The sequence below is a fragment of the Phascolarctos cinereus genome, unplaced genomic scaffold (genome assembly GCF_003287225.1).
Source record: "Phascolarctos cinereus isolate Bilbo 61053 unplaced genomic scaffold, phaCin_HiC Scaffold_8;HRSCAF=390, whole genome shotgun sequence".
Taxonomy (NCBI): domain Eukaryota; kingdom Metazoa; phylum Chordata; class Mammalia; order Diprotodontia; family Phascolarctidae; genus Phascolarctos; species Phascolarctos cinereus.
Genome location: NW_027556291.1, coordinates 69,146,017 through 69,169,543, shown reverse-complemented (window position 1 = coordinate 69,169,543; position 23,527 = coordinate 69,146,017). Strand labels below are relative to the sequence as shown.

General features: G+C 49.1%; 1 protein-coding gene across 3 annotated transcripts; it reads right to left on the bottom strand.

Moving 5' to 3' along the window:
- Nucleotides 1-1,797: 1,797 nt before the first annotated feature.
- On the bottom strand, nt 1,798-23,224 carry IRAK1 (interleukin 1 receptor associated kinase 1). Of its 3 annotated transcripts, none has more exons than XM_020977262.2 (14): nt 22,965-23,223; nt 20,993-21,160; nt 20,319-20,477; nt 19,609-19,709; nt 18,205-18,393; nt 17,948-18,012; nt 17,029-17,143; nt 13,538-13,656; nt 10,145-10,352; nt 9,550-9,615; nt 7,063-7,293; nt 5,235-5,661; nt 3,387-3,515; nt 1,798-2,934 (listed from the first exon to the last, which is right to left on the bottom strand). In XM_020977262.2, exons 1-14 carry the CDS (start codon nt 23,098-23,100, stop codon nt 2,873-2,875), a joined length of 2,175 nt encoding a protein of 724 aa, XP_020832921.1. In that variant the 5' UTR covers nt 23,101-23,223; the 3' UTR covers nt 1,798-2,872. The 3 variants fall into 3 exon arrangements, with proteins under 3 accessions (XP_020832921.1, XP_020832922.1, XP_078004088.1); XM_020977263.2 differs by having other exon boundaries at nt 7,063-7,290; XM_078147962.1 differs by lacking the exon at nt 3,387-3,515 and having other exon boundaries at nt 22,965-23,224.
- Between the last annotated feature and the right edge of the window lie 303 nt (nt 23,225-23,527).

Below are 23,527 nucleotides of genomic sequence, written 5' to 3'. Positions count from 1 at the left end.
TCTGAGGACGTAGAGGGGATTTGTTCTGTGAAGTCTGGATTCAGTCAAAGGGCCGACCTTGAGGGCCTGGAGGCCACAGGTTCTCCACCCCTGGACTAGATGGTCCCTGAGGTCCCTCTCTAACTCTCAAAATCTGTGATTTCTCATGGGGGGAGGGGGTGTTGGTGATAATTTCCAGGTACTATCATCTACTGCATGTCAGGAGTTTTTGAACTGTGTCTGGAAAACTCACAAAAAATACACTGTGTCAGCTCCCAGGCTAGCCCTGTTGTTTACAGATCACTGAACTCCAGGGGTCCTGGATCACTCTGCTCCAAATCTTTTCCAATTCTTTTCCTTATTTCAGCCTCCATTTTGTCCAAGTATTAATGAAAATTACATTTAGCAAACTTAAGATGCTAAATCAAAATGTGGTACCATAGGGTAATCAAAAGCTAGGCAAACACAGAACTCTTCTAGAGCAAAATCCCCTAGGCCTGTGGGCAAATGTGCTGGCCAAAAAGGGAAGTGAATAGCACGAGGATTAGCATATGAATAGGCAAACACTAGCCCCCAAATCAGTGTCACATGTAAATGAGCAGCCACTTAGCACAGACAAATTATCACAATCACTAGCAGTGCAAAGGCCTTGCCAGCCTGTGAAACGCACATGTTGAGCACAAGAGAGGAAATTTAAACAAAATTTAAAGCTTGATTTTAATCTGGAAAAATAGCAGTTCCAGGTTAGCAATCAGGCAATGTTTCAGAATTGAACTCTGGGAAGAAAAGAAGTCCCAGAAAAGAAAATAGCAAAAAAATCAAACTGAACAAATCAGAGAGAGAAATCAAATTCTGCTTAAGATTTAGAATAGTGAAACAAAACAGACACACACACACACACACACAGAACCTGCTCAAAAGGAAAACCAAAATGAGAGAAAAAATAATCATACAAAATATCACAGACAAGAAACCCTACGTGTACCCTTCCCCACCTCCTCCCATCCCCCCCCCAGAGTCCTAGTTCATTTTTTGTATTCTGGCCAATATTCAGCAAGGTGCCTATCTGCAGCTCAACAAGGCTTATTTATACCCTGGCCATCAGCTAAAACAGAGTTTTTCCTTTGAAAGAATACCTCCTAGGTTAGGTTATTTCCTAATGGCTGGCTCCAATGTTTTCCTTCTCCTGCTTAGCTTATACCAGATGTAACTTGAGGGCTGTGGCACTCATCAGCTGTTTTAAAAACAAATTTCGAGACTCTGAAAGGTAACACTATCTGTGTGTGAAATGACGTCAATGCCCAATGTTTGCCTAAAACCTTTGACAGCCATCTAGACTAAACCATCTATAGGTTTGCTTTCTGTAACTTCGGCTGGCTCCTAGACCCTAATTTTTACCTCTTCTCCCCATCCCACCCCAGCCTGAGATGGATGGCTACATAAGATCGAAGAGTATGATAGCCACTTATTAGCCAGAAAAAGAAAGGCTCTTTTAAGATTCATCTTCTGGCCCTCCCCCCTCTGATGTTATCTGGGCACAGATTATGGCTTTGGCAGCTTGGGTGTCTGACAACCAGCAAAGAGCTGCATCTCAAACATTTCGAGCCATGTGACCCTGGGCGAGTCACTTTGTCCCATCTGGGTCTGTTTTTTCATATGTAAAATGAAGAGGTTGATAGAGCCCCAGCCCCAGAGGTCAGGAGGACCTGAATCCAAATCTGGCCTCAGACATATAACTCTCACTAGCTGTCTGACCCTGGGCAAGTCACTTAACCCCTGACTGCCTTGCAAAAAAAAAAAAAAGTAGCCAGCCAAAGGTAAAAAATATACATAAGACTTTATTGCCCAAGGAAAACATGGTCTTCATCAAATACATAGCTTTGTCCAGAATGGGCCAGCCCGGGGCCTGTAGTGACTCCTACGTGGCCACGGAAGGGTGGAGGCAGCAGCAGGGGTGCCAGCTGCCAGCCATGCTCCCGTGCCACTGAGGTACTGTGTGTACCAGTCCCAGGCTATTCAGGGGCTTGGGCCCCACGTGTGAATCAGTTTGATTCTGTAATCAGTGCCTTTGTTTGCCTCCTCTGTCCCCCACTCGAGTCCCCCTCCTACACCAAGACACACGTGGAGAAGCAGAGCTCAGCTGGACCTTCCCTGTCCTGGAGCCATTTCCATCTGCTGCTGACCTTCCTAGCAGCCCCATCCAGATCCCAAGGATCAAGGGCCTTGGCCATGCCAAAGCAAAAAGCCTCACTGCTGCCAGGCATCTGCACTTCCTAGTAATGGCTGCCTAGCCTGGGCTCCTCACCCAATTCCTTTGTTTCTCCAGTGGGCCATTCCTAGGCTGTAGTGGCACTGAAAGGGGGGGAGGCTTCTGAGTGAGAGAGTACCACTGATCTGCCCCTCAGGATCCGAAAGGGTCCACAAGTGGAGGCTATCGGTCTTCTGATTTTCAGCCTAAATCTTGCCAAGGAAGTGTGGAGTGATCCTTGTCTGGCCAGGAGACGAGGGGTGAGGGGGAGGGGCAGAAACCATTAGTGCTGAGTAAGCCAGTTCATCCTTCTCCTGCCTTGGTTCTCTCTCCTCCCCCCCTAGCTGCTAATTGGAAGCCAACTTAAGAGAGGTCTCTGGCTCCTCTACAATTTGGGGCAGATACACAGAGACCTAGCACCCTAGAGGTAAGGTTTCTCTCCTCAGGGGCTGGTCCAAGGCAGGGCTTATATCCCTCTGGGAGAGAGTACCCTTGGACCAAGTGCCATAGCCTGGCTCCACAGAGGCACTTTTATCTTGGGAGCCTTGCTCCTCACCCCCCAGAGATGAGTGTTCTTGTGCTTTGAGAACGTCCAACCATGAGAACTTTGACTTCCATTTCTGGGTATCTGTCCACGTGAGCAAATCAGCTCTGATATTCATCACTCTCCTCGGGTCCCTGCCTGTTTCCTTGGTCCAGCCCCAAACCTAAGGAGGGAAAAGGCATTTGGGTTTAGAAAGCAAACATCTAGCTCCCGTCCCCTTTTAAAGAGACTAAGTCAGAGGCTACTGAGATGAGAGAGTCACTGAAGACTGGAGAGAACCTTTGACCTTTCCATAGGCCTGTTCATTTGTTTGTTGCATTGGGGCCCATATAAAGGTCCTCCTTGTGGTGTGGAGAGGATCTTAGGCCGGGCACTCAAAGGAACAGGCCCAGGGACAGGCCAAGTACGCAAGAGAAAGGAAACATGAGACAGGAGAGAGGACAAAATCCTCAAGAGGAAAGCAAGTCAGGCCCTTTTCCCACTAACCAAAGCAAGAAAGCAGGAAAAGAAGGTCAAAGGACTCCCTGGTGAGCAGGTTAGCCTGGGCCAGCAAGGGGTCAGAGAAGGAAGTGATCATTGGGCAGGGGGGTGGGGTGAGAAGGAGAGGGGTGCTACCTGGGGAGGAACTGGAGGAAAGGAGCTCCAGGCTGGTGAGCACCCCATTTTCATACAGGGCCAGTTTTTGGACAAACTTCTGCCGAGCAGGGTTAATGATGATCTGAGGCCTTATGGAGGCGACGCTCTCTAGTTAAGAAAAAAGCCCCCACCCAGCGACAGGATCAGCAAGGAGCCCAGGCAAGACACAAACAGCAGCTCTCAAGCTAGTCTGACTCATTTAGATGTGGAAATCCTGTCTCTCTCCCCGTCCACTGGCCCCCTCCCTAGTGCCTACAAACATGCCCATGTCTCAAAAAACTCTCCACTGACCCTTTCATCTCTGCTAACTAATCCCGGGTCTCTTCTGCGACTTTGTAGCTAAACTCCAAAACGGCAGTCTGCACTAGGTGCCTCCACTTCCTCTCCCCTCTCTCTTCTTAACCCCTTACAATCTGGCTTCTGATCTTCTGATGGTTCTGCCAAAAGTGATCTCTCCCAAGTTACCAATGATCTCTTAGCTGCCCACTCCAGTGGGCTTTTCTCCATCCTCATTCTCCTTGACCTCTGACACTGACGATGACCTTCTCCTCCCAGATGCTCTCTTCACTCTAGGTTTTCAGGACACCCCTCTCTCTCCTGTTCTCTTCCTCCTTCTCTGTCTCCTTTGCTGGATTCTCTTCTATTTCACACTCTCCAACCACAGATGTCCCTCAGGGTTCAGTCCTGGGCCCTTTTCTCTTCTCCCTCTATCCTACTTTCTTTGGTGATCTCATCAGTTCCCATGGGTTTAATGACCGTCTCTATACTGATGATTCCCAGGTCTATTTATCCAAGCCTAATTCCTCTAGCTGTCTATGGGTACATCTTAAACTCAACATACCCCCCAATTAAATTTGTTATCTTTCCTCCACAAGTCCCCTCTTCTTCCTAATTTCCCTATTACTCTTGAGGGCACCATCCTCTTCCCAGTCACCCAAGCTCAGAAGCTACATGTCACCTAGGTCTCACTTCCAACCTGTTACTAAGGCCTGCCAACTGTACCCCCTCATCTCTTGTATATGCCCCCTTCACTCCCCAGTCCAGTCCATCCTCCATTTAGATGTCAAATGGATCTTCCTAAAGTATGTATGACTATGTTTCCCCTCCCTCCAATTCAATAAACTCTAGTGACTTCCTGTTGCTTCCAGGATCAAACAGGATAAGCCTTTCATAACCTAGCTCCCCTTCCCTACATTTCCAGTCTTCTCACACCCCCCATCCATAGAGTCTTCATCCAGTGACACCAGCCTCCTGTCGTCACTCCATCTCTCAGTGCCAGGCCATCTCCGGGCATTTTCTCTGGCTGTTCCCCGTGCCTGGAATGCTTTCCCTCTTCATCTTGGCTTACAGGCCTCCCTGGCTTCCTTCAAGTCCCAACCAAAATCCCATTTTCTACAGGAAGCCTCTTTATTCCAGTTCCTTCCCTCTCTTAATTATTTCTTCCTTATCCTGCCTAGAGCTGGTTTATACATATTTATTTACTTGCTGTCTCCTGGATTAGAATGTGAGCCCCTTGAGGGCAGGGACTGTCCCCAGGCTAAAATAAGGGGGTTGGCCTAAGTCCTGAGGTCCCTTCCAGCTCTGGGGCTTGGAATGGATCCTCAGTCTTCAATTAGATGCCTTTACATAGGACTTTACCTCCTTAAGTATGGGTGAGACGCACCAGACTGAAGCCAGAAGCCTTCAGCCACCAGAGTCAAGGGAGCTCTCAGTAACAGCTTGATCCTTCCCTGTTAAACCCTGTAGCATGGGTGCCCCTCCACCCCCCCAAGCCCCACCCCAGCCCGTGCACTCTTCAGATTTCTGGATGGAGGGTCTCCAGATTACCTTCAGAGCTGTCTGGTCCACGTCCCAAGCTGCTTGCCTTGGTCTGGCTCCCCCAGCTCTCTCCCGGAGATGCTTCTGGTGGACAGGGAGTCTGCCTAAGAGAACACAAGGACTGAGCTCCTGCTCCCTCCGCTGGGCCACCAGGCAGGCTTGGTAAGTCTTGGTTCAAATTCCAGGAATTGAGAGCATTGTAGAGGCCAGGTGTACTCTCGTCACTTTCCACAGGCTGGTTGGGGCGATTCCCGAGCTGCTTTGACTCCTGAGCGTGGGCCCTGGCTTGAGAGTGCAGCACAGGGCTTCCAGCATGAGATGCTGGGCTAGGGGTGAACATGTAAGAGTTCTCCTGAGGCGAGGCTGGGCCTCTGCTTCCAGCCTCTCGTTCGGACAGCCCCACTGAGGCCTGTAGCTTCTCTAGACTTTCATATACCTGCAAAAAACAGAGGGTCCCAGATTTAAAGCTGAGAGGCCAGCTAGGCCCCTTTATTTTACAGAGGAGGAAACTGAGGCCCAGGAGGAGGAAGTGACCTGCCCAAGGTCACCCACAAAGATCACAGATTTAGAGCCGGAAGGACCTCAGAAGCCAATCCCCTCATTACATAGAAGAGGAAATGGAAGCTCAGATACAGGGAGTGACTGACCCAAGGTCACAGAGGCAATAAGTGGCAGAACTGGGCTATGAACCCCGATAAGTTCAACTCAAGGGGCAATGACCCATTTGGGGTTTTCTTGGCAAAGACACGGAGGAGTTTGCCATTCCTTTTCCAGCTCATTTTACAAATGAAGAAACTGAGGCAAACAGGGTGAAATGCCCAGACTCATACAGCTAGTAAGTGTCTGAGGCCAGATTTGAACTCAGTCCTTCCTGACTCCAGGCCCCAGCTTTATCCACTGCAGAGCCACCTAGCTGCCCAGGTAGTGCCCTATCCACTATTAATGAAATCAGACCCTCCTCTTTTGGGTTGTGGAAGGGGTGGGAATCAGACAGACTGGACTTGAGGCCTAATTGAGGCCTTCTTGGCCATATTAGGCCCTTTCCCCTAATCAGGCCACTGTAGTTCCTCATTGTCCTAAGGCCTGGCCTCAGGCTGCTGCTGCTTTCTGCTCCCTGAAAAAGGCAGACAAGGCAGGGGTCCACCACCAACCTGCTGCAGAGACCCCACCATTCTCCAGATGACCTTCTCCGCCCCCCCCCCAACCCTCACAACTTCACCCGTCCTCAATTAGCGGCAATAGGTCTCTTGGGTCAAGCTGTTATATTTTCAGAAGGAAATGTCACCACTACAAAAGATTCAACACTTCTGAGCTCAGAGTAATCACCTGGGGCTCTGTGGCCTTCAATGAATGGTCTGATTTTGGAAATGGCAGAAAGGAGAGGGCTCCATGCAGGAGTGAAAAGTGTTAAGGATCCTGCCTCTGATGCTAACTACTGTGTGACCTTGGGCCAGTCCCTTCCCTTCCCTGGCCTCAGTTTCCCCCTCTGTAAAGTAGAGGTTCCTCCTAGCTCTGAATCTAAGATCACATGACCTTACTCAGGTGGCATCAGGGAGAATGAGGAAGGACAGAGAATGCCTGACATAGTGACCTACAGTGGACAACAGGGGGTGCCCCCAAGGAAGGGCTGGGCCTGCAGAAGGCCCCAAGGAGCCTGTGAAACGAGATCTCTCCTTATGCCCTTCATCACCACCATAACAACTGGAAACATCTAATTAACAAGGTACGGGGAACCCCAAAATGCCCCCTCCTGTCACACCCTATCCACACCCTCCACCCCTTGTCTGTTGGTACATTCATTGCCCCCGGGCCTCCTTCAGCTCCAGGCCTGCTCTACCTTGGTCATGGGAGGCCTCCTCTTGCCCCGGCGGTGCAGGCAGCGGCAGGCCAGTCGGCCGAGCTCCTGGCCCAGCTCCTGAGGGCACTTTCCAGGCCTGGAGTCTGCGTACTTCGCATAAAGTCGAGAGCCAATCTGGGTGGCCCTGGCTTCCAAGTCTGACCCAGCCCCTGTTGTCATCCCTTTGCCGGGGGCCGGAGTGTCTTCTTCCTCTTCTTCAACCAGATCCTTCTTCGGGATCAAAAGTGAGATTTGCCCAAAGAGTAGCCTCCACCGGTGCCCGCCTCCCCTTCTGGAGGCCGGCTCTGACATTTCCCATTGCTGTCACTTAGCCCCTTCCTGACTGCCTCTCAGACAGGCACCTTGGACCCCTATTCCCACTTCTTTCTCCACTCCCCTCTTTCCAGGGATACAGTTTTTTTTTTCCAGATACTCAAAATACCCATCAATGGTTAAGTGACTACTCTAGGCTGAGGAAATAGAAATCTAGACCCAGCTCCGGCCTTCCCTCAAGCAGCTAACTTCTTTTTTTTTTTTTTTGGTTAGGCAATGGGGTTAAGTGACTTGCCCAGGGTCACACGGCTAGTGAATGTTATGTGTCTGAGGCCGGATTTGAACTCAGGTCCTCCTGAATCCAGGGCTGGAGCTCTATCCACTGCGCCACCTAGCTGCCCCCAAGGAGCTAACTTCTGCTGGTTTTGTCAAGCCAAACTTTATAACAATTTGAGCCCCTCAGCAATAGAATGCCACATCTCAGTGGCTGTGTGAGCCCTTGTTAAGAAGACCTGGGTTCAAGTCTCATCTCAGACACTTGCCAGCTGGGTGACCTTAGTTAAGTCACCTCAATGTCATGGGCCTGTTTCTTCCTCTCTCAAATGAGGGTCTAGATCTAGGACTCTATGATTCCTGTGCTGGATGGAAGGCACAACTCAATGCCCATGGAGGGTCCTCCCATGGCAGAGATTCTGGGAATCCCATAGAAGGCACATGGCTTTAGTCATCAAATCACTCAAGGGGAGAAATCACAATAGTGATGGGGCAGTAGGATCATCACTTGGGAGCTGGAAGGGACCTTAGAGGCCATCTAGACCAATCTGCCCCCTCTCTCATTTTATGGACAACAAAACTGAGGCTAAGTGATTCGCCCAGGGTCACACACAGAGTACCTAGTAGAGGTGAGAGGGATCTCAGGGGTATCCAGTCAAACCTGGGCCTCTGTCTGGAGACCTCCAATGTGGGCACGCCATCCTATTTGGGGGTAGCTCTTACCAGGTTTTTATTACTATCCCCCTTCATTTCCCAAGATTACCAATGACAGCTACCTTTAGAGCTCTCATTGTTAAGAATCTGCTCTTCGTATCAAGCCTCCAATGGCCCCTTTGCACTCTCTCTCCATGGCTCCCGCTTCTGCCCTCGGGTCAATACTCCTTCCATGTACCAGCCCTTCAGACACCTAAAGGTAGCTCTCAGCCCCATCCCCTGTCCCCTCCCATTCTGTCCGTGTCTTCTATTCTCCAGGCTACATGTGCCCATTCTTTTCATCAATCCTCATATAATAAAGCTGCTGGGCCCTTCAGCACCCTGGTTGCCTTCTCTAGACTCTTAATGTTCTTTATATCTACCATCTCGTTTTGGCTTCAGCACAACCTAGTGAGCTGGGTACTACAGGTATTGTAAACCTCCTTCCCCATATTCCAGATGAAAAGGCTGAGGCTCTGACAAGTTGAGTGCCTTGCCAAGAGACACAGAGTCAGTATTAGATGCAGGATTTGAACCCAGGTCTCTCTGGACTAAGTCCACTGCCATAATGCCTCTATAAGTAGGGTCCTCCCTTTCAGTTTACAAGATGGGTTTCAGTATCATAAAAAAGAAAGCTCAAATCTAAATAAATAAATAAACAAACAAACAAATGAATAAATAAATAAATTAATTTTTAAAAAAGAAATTTAAAAAAAAAAGAGAAAGCTCATTCCAAGGAGCAGGGAATAATCTCACATTAGTCTGGGAGCTGGTCTAGGCTAGAAATAGGCTCAGGTGGGTTCCAGGGAAATCTTCACTGACCCCTCAAAGGTGATCAGGGGGCCCAGAGATAACTGGGAGGTCACATGGGCTACATAGCCCAATCCGACTCAGGGGCCCAGGTGATGGGGCACTTCTGTCTTTCAGGCATAACAACAAAAACCCTGTCAGGATGGGCCCTACCTTTTAGCCCTCCTTACTCTAGGACTCTGCCCAGCTGGCTGACTCCACCCTAGACTGGTTTGATCCCAGTTGGGGACGCTGATAAACAAAAGCCCTTTGAACCTGCAGGAGGTGAGACAGGTTCTCCTTCGAAAGTCATGTGAGGATGGGAAGGTTTTCTGGGCCCAACCTAGTCACAAAGGCACCCAGGAGCTCCCTGGCCCCCAAGCTTCCACCTGCCTCTCTGGATTTTCCCCTGTCTGTCACAAGGGCCTCCTCCCTCCCTACTTGCTCCCGGTGACTCACCAGGTACTTGGTTTTAGCCCCATCAGTCTCAATGGCTCGACATCCAGTCAGAATTTCCAACAGCACCTGTGGAGTAGGTAGGCTAGTCTTTATGAACAAGGCCTGGGACAGTGGAGGCACTGGAAATGGGAGGATGCTAGAAAGGGAAGGCAGGCAGGCTACTTCCCCAGGGATGGCAGCCTCCATACAAATCACGCTGGTGCTAAGACTTGGCAGTGGGGTGGGCAGGAAGAGTCCTGTGTCTGGTGGTGACCTGGGGGGAACCCATCTCATTTGCCTTCTCAGTTGAGAAAGGAGATGAGACCCCACTAGGCCTCAAGGCCTAGCCTCCAGGCACTGTGCCCTGCTGGCTCATATCCATCCATGAGGCACCTTCCAAACTCCAACTATGTGGGCAACCTCAGGTCAAGATTTGCATCGCACAGCAAAGCCCTGGAGGGAGGGCCTCGAGCTTCATTAGTAGTTTGGAGGTCCAGTTTTCAAGCTCTCCACCCTGCCCACCCTCCCCTTTCCCCCCAATCAGGCTATTCCTGTTGCTCCAGAGGCCTATCCAGGGCTCCTCCCTATCCCTCCCCTCCAGGGGCTAGACTCTTACCACACCAAAACTGAAGGTGTCAATCTCTACCGTCAGCTTCCCTGTCTTGACATATTCCTCGGGTAGGTAGGCCAGGGTGCCCCGAACGGTCTGAGTTCGGGCCAGAGAGCTGCTCTTCCCGGAGGCAGCCCCCGAGTAGCGGCTGAAGCGGGCCAGGCCAAAGTCTCCTAGTTTGGGCATCAACTTCTCATCAAGGAGGACATTAGAACTGGGGGGGGGGGAGAGAGAAGGATCCAGAGGAAAGTCAGACTTGCCCTTGCTGTCCACCCCAAACCACAGCCCTTGAGAACAATGTCTGAGGACCTTTAATCCCTACTTGGGACTAGGCCTTGCAAGGACTGCTTTAAGGCACTGGGGATGTTAAGCCTGGAAAGGATAAGATTCAGAGGAAATATGGCTCCCAAATTTTGGCTATTAATACTTAATATTAATAAGTTTTATTATTATTACATTGATTATTATATTAATTACTTCATCATTAAATTATTAAATTAAATCATTGTTGTATTAATTAATATATTAAATAATATAATAATAAAGTATTGATATATTAATAATTAATAATACTTGATATTAATAATAAGACTCCCAGCCTCATCAAGGCAATGATCTGTACCAAGCAGGGAACTGCCCAGGACACAAATTCTTAAGGGGAAGAACTGTTTTCATTTGTTTGTTTTTGTTTTTACATTTGAATTTTTTAATATTGGGGTTTACAAAAAGCAGAGTATAGCTTGGGACTCATGAGCTTATTGACCTTGTAGGTACTGGAGTCCATTTGTAAATGCTGAGGAAATTGCTCAATGGACTTCAAGCAGAAAGAGCCCTCAGTATCCAACCTCTTCATTTTACAGAGAGGGAAACTGAGGACCGGGGAAGGGAATTGATTTGTCCCAAGGTCATACAGCTAGTAAGTGGCAGAGCTGGGTTTTCAATCCCTGGTTCTCCTCACTCCAGAGTCAAAGCTTTCTAAAGCACCAGGTCTCCCATGGCTTAAACCAGGGGTGGTCAAAATACTTTAAGGTTGACTTTGAAATACCTCCTACGTCTTTGAATATGAATAAGCAGACAACAGGGTTAAGTGCAGAGAACATTGGATTAGGAGTTAAACCTGAGTTCTAGTCTAAGATTTTCCACTTAAAGCTTTGTGCCCTTGGTATGTTCCTTGATTTCTCCAGGCCTCAGATTCTTCAAATATAAAACGAGGAGGTCAGACTAGATGATGTCTGGGGCCCCTTCAGCTCTAAACCTACAATCTGGGTTCAAATCCCAGCTTTGTCTTGTGTTCTCTGTGTGACCTTGGGCAAGTCCCTTCTCTGCCCTGGGCCTTAGTTTCCTCATGTGTAAAATGAGATGGCCTCTGAGGTCCTTTTGAACTCTTAGATAATGAAAGCTGAGATTGAATATTTGGCTCGGCCCTAAGGGGCAGACTAGGAGCAGTGGGGGAGGGAGAGAGTTGTAAAGATGCCGCTGGATTCTGACCACTTATCCCAAAGGAGAAGGGATGATCTTTAAACAAAAGTTGCCAACTTGTACTCAGGTCTGAGTCACACCACATGGCCTTGGCCGTCCTTTTCCAATTCTGCCTTGGCGACAATCGGCCCAGCTGGTCACAGCATGAAGCTAGTCACAGACTTAGTCCCCTGCCTGAGCCGCTTAGCTCTGTTCTGTTTCCCAGAACACATCTGAAACTCAGTCAATTTCCACTAAAATTCGTGTTATCGTCGGGAAGAGGGACCGAGCTGGGAAGTATGGTTGGTCTTCACAGTCCGTCCATTCCCACTCCCAGGGATACCACCAAAGCCCATCTCTGACAGGCAGGGATCCTTTGTAAATGAAGGGGGCTTGTTCTCAATTTACCGATTTTTGCCCCCTACCCATCCTTTTCTGTCTCCAGTGGAGGGTCTCAAAACATGGGCTCCCAGACAGGATGGATGGCCAAGTAATTACTTTATACCACTTTCCCATCCTCCCAGTGGCCTGGGCTTAAGCCTTCAGGTCACCTTTCACTTTTCCCTGACCCCTAGATGCAGTTGCTACCAACTGTCCTTTCTCAACCTCAGCAGAGGCCTCATCACCTCTTGGACTATTTCTGATCTCTTCCCCCTATTCTCTACCCTCCCTCTCTCCTCTACCTCACTGCTAAGTTTGATACATCATAGGTGCTAAGTAATAGCTATTACTTAGTAATAGTTGTTAATAGTAATAGTCCAATAGTAAAGTAATAAAGTATTAGTAAGTACTTTATTTACTATAAATAGTAAATAATATAATATAATATAAATAGTAAATAAATAACATAAATAGTAAAGTAATAGTAATAGTCCAATAGTAAAGATTGTCCTATAGCATTACTGGGGTCACATGGACCCCAGCTCCTATTGGGTCCTCCTGGCCTATTAGTCTGTCACTGACAATACCCTACCCTGATCCCTACCCAGGATCATCTATATCTCCTCAGTAACTGAGGCAATATTTGAGCCTTTATCTTGCCGAATCCAAATCTACTATTCTGGACACCACACCACACTGTCTCCCTAACAATGGACGTAGAACCCTGAGAATGTCTCCAGGACTGGTCCCTTCGTCGTCTTTTCCCCACACTGAGTCAGCATGGTAATTCCCTTTGGCCTCCTGGCATCTAGTCTCTCCCCGGCCAAAGTTATCCTCCCATCTGTTGGGTATCTGTTGGAACACTAATGCATTGTTGGTGGAGTTGTGAAATGATCCAACCGTTTTGGAGAACAATTTGGAACTATGCCCAAAGGGCTACAAAAATGTGCATACCCTTTGATCCAGCAATAGCACTTCTAGGGCTATATCCCAAAGAGATCAAACAAATGGGAAAAGGACCCACATGTACAAAAATATTCATAGCAGCTCTTTTTGTGGTGGCAAAGAATTGGAAATTGAGAGGATGCCCATCAATTGGGGAATGGCTGAACAGCTGGTTCCTCACCCCTACCTCTCAGAATGCCCAGCTTCCTGAGAAAGCTCAGCTCCACAGGTCCTTTCCTCTTCCCCCATCAGCTACTGGTGCGCCTCCCCCACACTGCTCTGTACATATTTTGTATCTACTTACATGTATTTGCCTCCCCAACAGAAAATAAGCTTCTTGAGGGCGAGATCTGGTTCATTTTTGTCTCTGTATCTTCAGCAATGAGCACAGTGCTTGGCACACAGTAGGTGCTTAATAAATGCTTGCTAATTTTTTTTTTTGGGTGAGGCAATCAGGATTAAGTGACTTGCTCAGGGTCACACAGCTAGTAAGTGTCAAATGTCTGAGGCCACATTTGAACTCGGGTCTTTCTGACTCCAGGCCAGTGCTCTATTTGCTAATTTGATAGGCTTGTTTCTCCCCCCGACATTCCTTCTTCCCTGAAGTCCTCTCACCTTTTGACATCTCCATGAATGAGGCTAGGGTTGTCTTGATGTAGGAATTGGATGGCCCTCGCTGTGCCAAGCAAGATATCTATTCGCTGAGCCCAGGAGAGGAGGGAAGGATTCTGGCTCTGGAAAGGTAAAGACAGGTTAGGATGGAGAATTGGCAACTCTCACATATCTACTGACTTGAGCAAGTCAGCTCCTATTTCTGGGACTCAGTTTCCCTATTTGGAAAATGGGGCTATCCACCTTCACTAAGTAACAGGAATGTTATGAAGGGACAAGGACAACAATTCGAGAATCCCATATCCACAAGGTAGGCTTTTCTAGCCCCAATTCTCCCTCTCACCCAGTGTCTTACCAATTCTTCCCCTTCCCTCTCATCCCCCATTTTTCCACTCCCTTCTCTATTCAGTGAGCTTAGCATAAACCTCTGGCTAGGCCAGGAGGTCCTCCTCCCCCTTTTTCAGGGGGAGGGATTCTCAAGATCCCTTGGCAAGCCAAGAAAGCTATGGAGTACTTTCTCTACAAAGGTTTTACTCCTCAGCTCTCTGTGACAATCAGAGATGAAGCTACAGTAAAAGGCACTGGTGGCTTCTGATTTTAGCAAGATGGGATTGTCCAAGTCTGCAGCAGTGGGATTTTGAGTCACCAAGGGACTCCAGACTGAAATGCAGAGCAGGAAGATTTCCCAGATTTCACTGTCTGCCTTTTTCCTGGGCTTCCTTTAAGTTTCATGTATCCCATGTGCTGTTTAACATAAAAAGCCCTATGCCATGTGGCTCCGGCCTATCTTTACAGGCTTATTGCACAAGATCGCTTTTCACACTGGCCATTTCTCACCTCCATCCTATTGCTGAGGCTGTGCCCCATGCCTGGAACGTTCTCCCTCTTCAACTTTTGCTTTTTAGCATTTCTGGTTTCCTTCAAAGTTAAGCTCAACCATTTGATTTGCATACTCTGCCCTCTCCCCAACTCTTTTTACTTCTCATACCTTACTTATTTGTTTATCTATGTGTCTGCTATTTCCCTGTAGTAGAATGTATGCTCTGGTCAAAGCTATGACCTAATGGTTTTGAAAAGAAGAGATGCCTAGTCTCTCTGATAAGGGCCTCATCTCTAAAATATATAGAGAATTAAGTCAAATTTATAAGAATGCAAGCCATTCCTGAATTGATAAATGGTCAAAGGATATGAATGGGCAGTTCTCAGATGAAGAAATTAAAGCCATCTATAGTCATATGAAAAAATGGTCTAACTCGTTATTGATTAGAGAAATGCAAATCAAAACAACTCTGAGGTACCACATCACACCTATCAGATTGGCCAACATGACAAAACAGGAAAATGATAAATGTTGGAGAAGATGTGGGAAAACTGGAACACTAATGCATTGTTGGTGGAGCTGTGAAATGATCCAACCATTTTGGAGAACAATTTGGAACTATGCCCAAAGGGCTATAAAAATGTGCATACCCTTTGACCCAGCAATAACACTTCTAGGGCTATTTCCCAGAGAGATCATACAAATGGGAAAAGGACCCACATGTACAAAAATATTCATAGCAGCTCTTTTTGTGGTGGCAAAGAATTGGAAATTAAGAGGATGCCCATCCACTGGGGAATGGCTGAGCAAGCTGTGGTATATGAATATAATGGAATACTATTGTGCTGTAAGAAATGATGAGCAGGCAGACTTCAGAAAAACCTAGAAAGACTTGTATGGTCTGATGCTGAGTGAAGTGAGCAGAACCAAGAGAACGTTGTACACAATAACAGCCACATTGTGCGATAACTAATATTAATAGACTTAACCTTTCCCAGCAATATAAGGGTCTAAGGCATCTCCAGTGGCCTCGGGATGGAAAATGCTATCCACAAAGAAGAAAGAACTACGGAGTTTGAATGTAGATCGAAGCACACTATTTGCTATTTTTTTTTCTTCTGTTGTGTTTTGTTTCCTCTTTCTGGTGGTTCCTCCCTCCTATTGGTTCTAATTCTTACTTACAACATCACTAATATGAAAATATGTTTAATAGGAATGTATATATAGCCTCTATCAGATTGCGTGCCATCTTGGGGAGGGAGGTGGGAAGAGGGGAAGAAAAATTTAAAACTCAAAAGTTTATGAAGTGATGGCTGATATATAAAAATAAATTAATTAAAAAAAAAAAAAAGAAAAGAAGAGATGCAAATTATAGTTCAGGGGTGGGGAGCCTGTGGCTTCCAGGCCACATGTGACCCTCTAAGTCCTCAAGTGCGGCCCTTTGACTGACTGCAAACTTCTCAGAACAAATCCCCTTAATAAAAGGATTTGTTTGGTAAAACTTGGACTCAGTCAAAAGGCCACACCCCAGCCACATGTGGCCTCACATTCCCCACCCCTGCCATAGTTATATTAAAGAAACTGCCAAATCACTAATAACAAAAGCAATGCAAATCAAAACAACCTGAAGTCTCCCTTCACGGCCAACAAATTGGCTAAGATGACAAAAAGAGTGTTGGAGGGACTGGGGAAAGACAGGCACACTAATACTTTGTTAGTAACTTGGTCCAACCATTCCGGTAAGCAATTTGGAATTATGCAAAATAAGTGATTAAAACTGTCCACACCCTTTGACCCAGAGATCTTACTGCTAGACATAAACTTCCAAGACAGAAAGGTCTCAAATTGTGATATATTAATGTCATGGAATATTTCTACTCCATAAAAAATGATGAATATTAGGGGCAACTAGGTGGCACAATAGATAGAGCACTGGCCCTGGATTCAGGAGGACCTGAGTTCAAATCCCAGCCTCAGACACTTGACACTTACTAGCTGTGTGACCCTGGGCAAGTCACTTAACTCTGATTGCCTTGCCAAAAAAAAAAAAAGATAAATAGGAATTCAATGAAGCATGGAAAGACCAGCGTGAACTGATGCAGAGAGAAGGTAGGCAGAATTAGAGAAACAACATACACAATGACTACCACAATGTAAATGAAAAGAACCAAAAAACCCCCAGTTTTCTGAATTGAAACCCAGCCTCCCCAATGCAATGTGAATATGGGGTAAGTATAATAACCAAGCTTGGCCCTAGAGAATGTTGAGAAAATGTCCCTCTGTCTCTTCATTGCAGTAAGGGTGTGGAATACTGCTCATATTGTCAATGGGTTGGTGAGTTTTGCTGAATTGTTTTTTTCCCATTTCTTTTTTAATCTTTGTTAAAAGGGATGGCTAGATGGGGGTGGGAGATGGTTATCTTCAGAAACGAAGGTGATGTAACCAAAGACATCAGTCTAAAGAGAAAGTAAGCTCTTTCAGTGTTGGAGTTATTTGTTAATATTCCCAATTACCTGGCATGGTCATTAGCACGCAGCAGATCCCTACTGCATCGACCTGGGTTTCATCTAGCTTCTGGTGCCCCTAAAGCAAGGATCACATCTGGGAAGCTGCACAGGGACCAGGGGTGTTTCACTAGAGAAAGTCAACATTACCCAGTTGGTTGAATACTTACCTGAGAGTGGAGCTGGTCCTCCAGGGAGCCATTGGGTAGGAAGACGTAGACCAGGCAATAGATGTTGTCTTGAATGCAGTAGCCGGCAAAGTCCACGATGTTTGGGTGACGGAACCTGGTTGAGAAAGGCAGGGCCAGAAGCTGTGTAAGAACACTTTCCTTCCTTCCTTCCTTCCTTCCTTCTTTCCTTCCTTCCTTCCTTCCCTCCCTCCTTCCTTTCTTGGCAATGGGGTTAAGTGACTTGCCCAGGGTCACGCAGCTAGTGTTATGTGTCTGACACCGGATTTGAACTCAGGTTCTCCTGAATCCAGGGCTGCCACCTAACTGCCCCTAGAGCACATTTCCCCTGATTATTGCTAACTATCTCTTTGCCTCAATTCATGATACACAAACCATAAGGCCACCCTATTCCCAAACAGGGGCAGGGTGTATAGTACAAAGAACCCAGGTCTCCAAGTCAGGAGTCACTGTGACACTTTGGATGATGAAGTCAATGACAATAGCTAAGACTTATATAGTGCTTTAAGGTTATATCATTGAATCCTCCCAACAATCCCACAATACCTCCATTTTATAGATGAGGAAACTGAGGCCAAGAAAGATCAAATGACCCACCCAGGGTCATACAGCTAGTAAATGTCAGATGGGATTTGAACCCAGGTCTTCCCAACTCTATGTCTGATGCCACACTGCCTTCTCTGGGCCTCAGGATTCTCACCTCTAAAATGACAGGCTTGAACTAGATTGTCACTATCGTCCCTTCCAGTGATCAGCGAAATATGGTTATCCTCAAGGGTTAGCTAGCTCTGGCTCCTGCTTCCCTCCCCTCACATCCATGGTCCTCCCGCCTAAGCCCACAACTGTGCCTCCTTCCCTCTGCCCAACTCTCCCAGGGATTCCAGCTCAAGGTAGGGCTCACCGAGACAACTTCTCCACTTCGGTGCCAAAGCTCATCTTGATGGTATTCCATTCCAGCTCAGCATCCTATAGCCAGGGTTAGAGGAAGGAGCCTTCAGCAGCTTCCCCCTCTCTGCCACCTTCCCCAGGGACATCCCTCTGCTCTGTCAGACCATTCCAATCCGACACTTACACCATCTTTAGGTCCTCCCTGGACTTCTAAATTTGGCACCGCTTTGGACCTCTCCCTCCCCCATCCCAACCTGCTACTCTTCAAACCTCCTTGAGCCTTTTAACGGCATAGGCAGTGTTTCTCATCACAGCCCGGTACACGCAGCCGAAGCCTCCCTCGCCAATCTTCAGCTCCTCGGAGAAGTTGCAGGTGGCCTGGGCAATCTCAAGGAAGGGCCAACGGAAGGGGGATGGGTTGACACACTCCACTGGGGAGATTTTGTTTTCTTCTCCTTGCTGCAAGAGGAGACCCCACCCCCCCAGGTTGAGCGAGACTGGAGCATACAGGAGCCCACTGCCTCCCTCTGCCCAGTGGCCTTGGGCATGCCACCAGGCCACTGGTGGGGGCCTGCCTCTTTCTCTACAGGAACTCAACTCTGTCTAGTTGTGCTGGTAGCACTGAATGGCTGATAAGCTAGTGTCTCTGCTCTTGTCTTTTTGGCCCAGTGGAGGAGAGAAGGCTCACTTGCGTACAAAGAGGGAGAATTATCAGGCAGGCTATACCTAGAGAAGGCCAGCCCTAGCCCCCAGAATCCTTTTCTTCCTGGTTTCAATTCAATTCGACAAATGGCGGCTAAATGACTTCTCACACCATTCATTCCTGGGGAGGTCCTTGCCATCTTAGCGGACCTGCCCCAGGCCACACAGCTGGTAAGTGGCAAAGCTGGGATTTGAACCCTGGGCCTCTGCCTCTGTCCCTTAAATTCTCTCCACCTCCACTGAGGCCCCTCAAGCTTTGGATGGCTTGCTTTGCTTCCAACTGCCCGTCCTTTCTCCCTGAGTTATTCACATTTTTTCCCTCTTGCGATTATCATGTAGACTCAGTTTCCTCATTTGTTAAATGAGAGGGTAAGACTCTGAGGCCCCTTCTTGCTCCAGATCTGTGTCCGTGTGGTCGCTCTTAGTGGAATATAAGCTTCTCAAGGGTAGGCTGGGTTTTGTTCCCAGCACAGAGTAGGCACTAAGTGTTAATTCAACTGTCTTGGATCAGAATGTAAGCTCATTGAGGGCAGGTAGTGATTGTTTTCAGTTGTGTCTTTATATCTCCATCCCTAAAGGAGGCTCCTAGCTGTAGTGCTGGAAGGGCCCTAGGAGGCCATCCAGTTCAACTCCTTCATTTTACACAGGGGGAAACTGAGGCCCAGGAAGGGGAAGTGACTGGCCCAAGGTCACCCAGGTAGGAAGTGACAGAGCTGGGATTTGAACTCAGGGCCTCTGCCTCCAGAGCCTGGGCTCTTTCCACTGTACACACTGCCTCCCTCAAAGAACTTAATATATCTGTTGAATTGAAATGAGCTGTCTGTCTGTCTCCTGGACATTCTCTTTCTTCCCCACTGGATGAGGGGTCTCCCTGAGGGTGGGAGCCTCCTATTTCCAGTCTCTTCCCCCAGTGCCTAGGTAAGGGCTCTGCCCAGTGGGGGCACTCGGGGCAGATTGAGGGAACGCACATACCTTTGTGGGAGAAGAGGAGGTGTTAGAGCCGAATGGCCCAGCCCCTTGGGGTGCAGGGCTCGGGGTAGGGCAGGGGAAGGGCCAGGAGTCTGAGGGGAAACCTGGAAGAGTTTGGTAAGGGGAAGAAAGTAAAATGTGATTGGGTTATCCCAGACCAGGGCCTCCCCAACCAAACCTGGCCACCCTTCCCCCTCCGCCCCATCAGCTTCAGTCTGATGTCCAGGCCCAGGGTCCTCTGCCCCTTTCTTAGGGACTGGATGGGCTGAGGAGTGACAGCTTCCTGGAGTACTCCATGACCATTCGGCCCACCAGCCACAGGCCTTTTGGCTTGAAGCAAAAATCAAAAAGAAATCTAAGGGGGATTTTTCTACTTGTTTACAGAAGGATTTGACATTCCAGAAAGGACTCCCCAAAGCCAGCTCGTGGGTTTCACCTCAAAGAGAATCCAATTTACAGAAATCCAAAGGACACAGAGCTTTCTAGGAACATAGCTGCCTGCACTAAGCCCAGGGCCTGGTATCTGAGAGGGAGGAAAGGCTCTGAAAGAACCCCCCTTTCCTTCTTCAGAAGGAGGCTTCACCCTAAGCTCAGGATCCGTGCCCCACACCTGTCCACGACAGCTGTCCCAGGGGATATTAAGGGGACAATGTTTCACCCCTCTCCTTCAAGAAGCTCTGGATTCTCCCTCCCCAAATACAGTGCCCCATTACCTGGGGAAGGGAAGGTCGAGGCAGACTGCGGCACCTTTTGAGGCCTGGTTCCCTCTTCCTTATGGACGCTAGTGGGCTTTGGGGGAGGAGGGGGCCATGGAGGGGTGGGTGTGCAGGTTAATGAAACAGCAAGGGATAATGATGGGGGCTCAGGGTGCCCTAAAAGTATAGGGAAGGAAGGAAAAGACACAAAGATACTGTTATAAAAGCAAGAATGATAGAAGGGAATGATATGGGATATGTATGGGGGGATAACATGCTTTCTCCCTCCACTCCATCACCTTCTTGGGGCCAAGGGGAGGGATGTAGGCCTGCCTCCCTTCACAAGGGTGGGGTGAGGGAGATCCTCTCTCTGGGGGGGGTGGATGCTATTTCTAGGAGCCCAGCTGGGGCTTGGTTGGGGTGTGGGAGGCAGGGGGAAAGTCCCTTGGACTTTAGGGCCTGGGGCAGGGGCTAGTTCTTTGAATTGAAACTCAGTCTCCTCTGGGGCTGAAGCCTCCCCAGTCCAAGTATTCTTCCCCAAGTCCAGGCCTAGGACAGGGGGAGCTCTAGAGGACAGCTGGGGATTTGACAGAAGAAAGAGAGGGGTATCACTTGGGCATCGACAGATGACACAGGGTTGGGTGTATGTATGTGGGGAGACTGGGGGATTGGAGTGGGAATAGAAGGCTCACAGCTAGTGATGATGTCTCGTGCTCGAAGCAGTTGTAGGTGAGTGAGGATATGAAGGAGGTCAGCAACCCGGGCATTTTTGTTAATCCAAGGCCACATGATCCTGGCTGTTCGATCGGGAAAACGTTCCCCCAGCCGAAGTTCTGTCTGGTCCTGAACAATGAGGGACGCTGACAAGCAAGAAAACGGGTCAGCCCTACACAATCCAGCCAAAGCTGTCCTTAGGGGCTATCTTGTCAAGGACGGAAGCAGGTTGGGGCTTGGCTATTGGCTTTGGTGACATCCCAGCAGGCCTTCCCCCACCCCAACTCTGACCACAATCCCTGCTGTGACATGGAGCCAGCGCTGGCCGTGTCTTAAGTCACTCACACCTGGCCCCTGCCCATGGACAAGGAACCCTGGGTTCTGAGCCACAGGACCTCAGTTCTAATACTACTATGCCACTAACTTCGCTGCATGACCAAGGGCAAGTCACTTCACTTTTTCTGAGCCTCAGTTTCTTCATTTGTAAAAATGAAGGAGGAGTAAATAACTACCAGTCTCCTTCAGTTCTCAATGCGATTGGTGCTCATAGCCCCAAGTCACCTGCAAGAAAGAATTTGAAAAGCTTCTGGGAACAAATTGGGTGGGGGGAGGGAGATTAAGCCATATTGGCTTCCTTGCCTGCCTGACCCCTTCCCCAAGAGGTTCTTTCCTGCCTTCTTGCCATCTTCCTCACAGTCTCTGGCCATCTTTCCTCTCCTCACATTGAATACTGGCCGCTTTTCCTCCTGACCTCACTCTTTCTGGCAAGAAGTGGAGGTGGGGGCAAGAGAAAGAGTCAGACTTTGACCTCTCGGACAGTACAAACCCTCCTGCATCGTCCTAGTTTAGAGCAGGGTCCAAGGAATAGATGAGGGAGGACAGAACGAAGCTTTTTATTTAAACCTTTACCTCAATTTCCCCAGCTCAGCTCTGTCCTCCCTCTTCTGCAAGGACCCATCGCTGACAAGCTCAGGGTTCATGAATTTTTGTAGCCTCTGGGCAGCCAATCTCTAGAGGTCCTGAGCTTGAATCCCTTTCCTACCTGTCACTCTGGGAAAGTGGTCCCTTCTGGGCCATCTCTCTGGGTCTCAGTTTCCCTTCTGTCAAGTAAGAGGCTTAGACTAGATGACCTCTAAGAAAAACGGTGGCGTATTGGATAGGGTGATGGGCTCAGGAGTCAGGAAGACTGATGGAGTCCACACTCTTAGTAGTCGTGAGACCTTAGGCAAGTCACTTAATGCCTCTGAGGCTCAGTTTCCTCATTTTGCATTTGTTCCTGGAGGCCATAGGGAGCCACTGGAGTTTATTGGGTGTATATGGGGGGTGTGTATGTGTGTGTGTGACATGATAGGACCCGAACTTTATAGGAAAATCTCTTGGGTGGCTGAATGGAAGATAGACTGGCAGGTGAGAAACGAGGCAGGCAGACCCTCTTTCCTCTCCCCCTCTCCTCCCCAGCAGTTATTACAATAGTCCAGGTGTGAGGGAATGTCAGAGAAGAGAAAGGGGCATATTCCAGAGATAATGGGTTCAACTCTTATCGTTCCAGGCACAATCCCATGCCCTTGAGGTGTCCTATGATTCTCCCCGTCCCATCTCCCTGGCACGGGATTCTCCAACATGTCGATCACACAGAGAGCAGGGCACGGGCGGCCAGGGAGAGAAGAGAAGGTGGCTACCGGGATGGCTGGGGGTGGGGAGGAGAGTTTGGGGTCGTTCCGATGCCACAGCCAGGGGCGAAAGCAGAGGGAAGGGGCCGGGGAAGGCTAGGGGAGGCCGGAGCGCACCGGCCGTCCTCGGCCGCTGGGCCCTTTCCTATGCCGGTGCCCAGGGCTGGGCTGGGGGAGGGGGAGCCCCCGCTTCCCTCCCGGGCCACTTCCCCTCTCCCTCGGGCTGGTCCGCGGCCCCAGCGCTACTCCCTGGCCGTGCCCCCTTTCCCCGCCTCCTCACCGAACTTGTACCAGTCGGTCGACTCCAGGGAATCCATCACTTGGTAGAAGCGACACATGATCCAGGCTGGCACCTCGTATAGGAAGCGCTGGGAAACGGAATCCCCAGATCCCCCCGGGACCGCCCCCTCGGCCATGATCCTCCTGCGCCGCCCGCCGACGCCGAGGCCAAGGCCAAGACCAGGGCCAGCCAGAGAGCGAGCGAGCCCCGGGGCTCCAGAAGCGGGCCGGGCCTGGCGAGCCTATGAAAAATGAGTCACTTCCCCTTTAAATGGATCCCTTTAAACCTGATGCTGGCGGGGGCGGGGATGGTGAGAGGAGGCGGGGTGGGAGGAAAAGACGGAGGAAAAGACCGCCCCCTCTTGCTCCCGCCTTCTTCTCGGGAGGCCACGTCGGGCGAGGCTGGGGGGGGTGGGGCGGGCTGTGGGGACGTCTGCTGGGCGTGGCCTGGGAAAGCTGCCTGCTTTTTCTCCCCTCCCCCGCTCCTCCCCTGTCCCTACCCCAGCTCCTCCCCCGTCCTCTCCCCACCTCCGCCTCCCCCGCTCCTCCCCCGTCCTCTCCCCC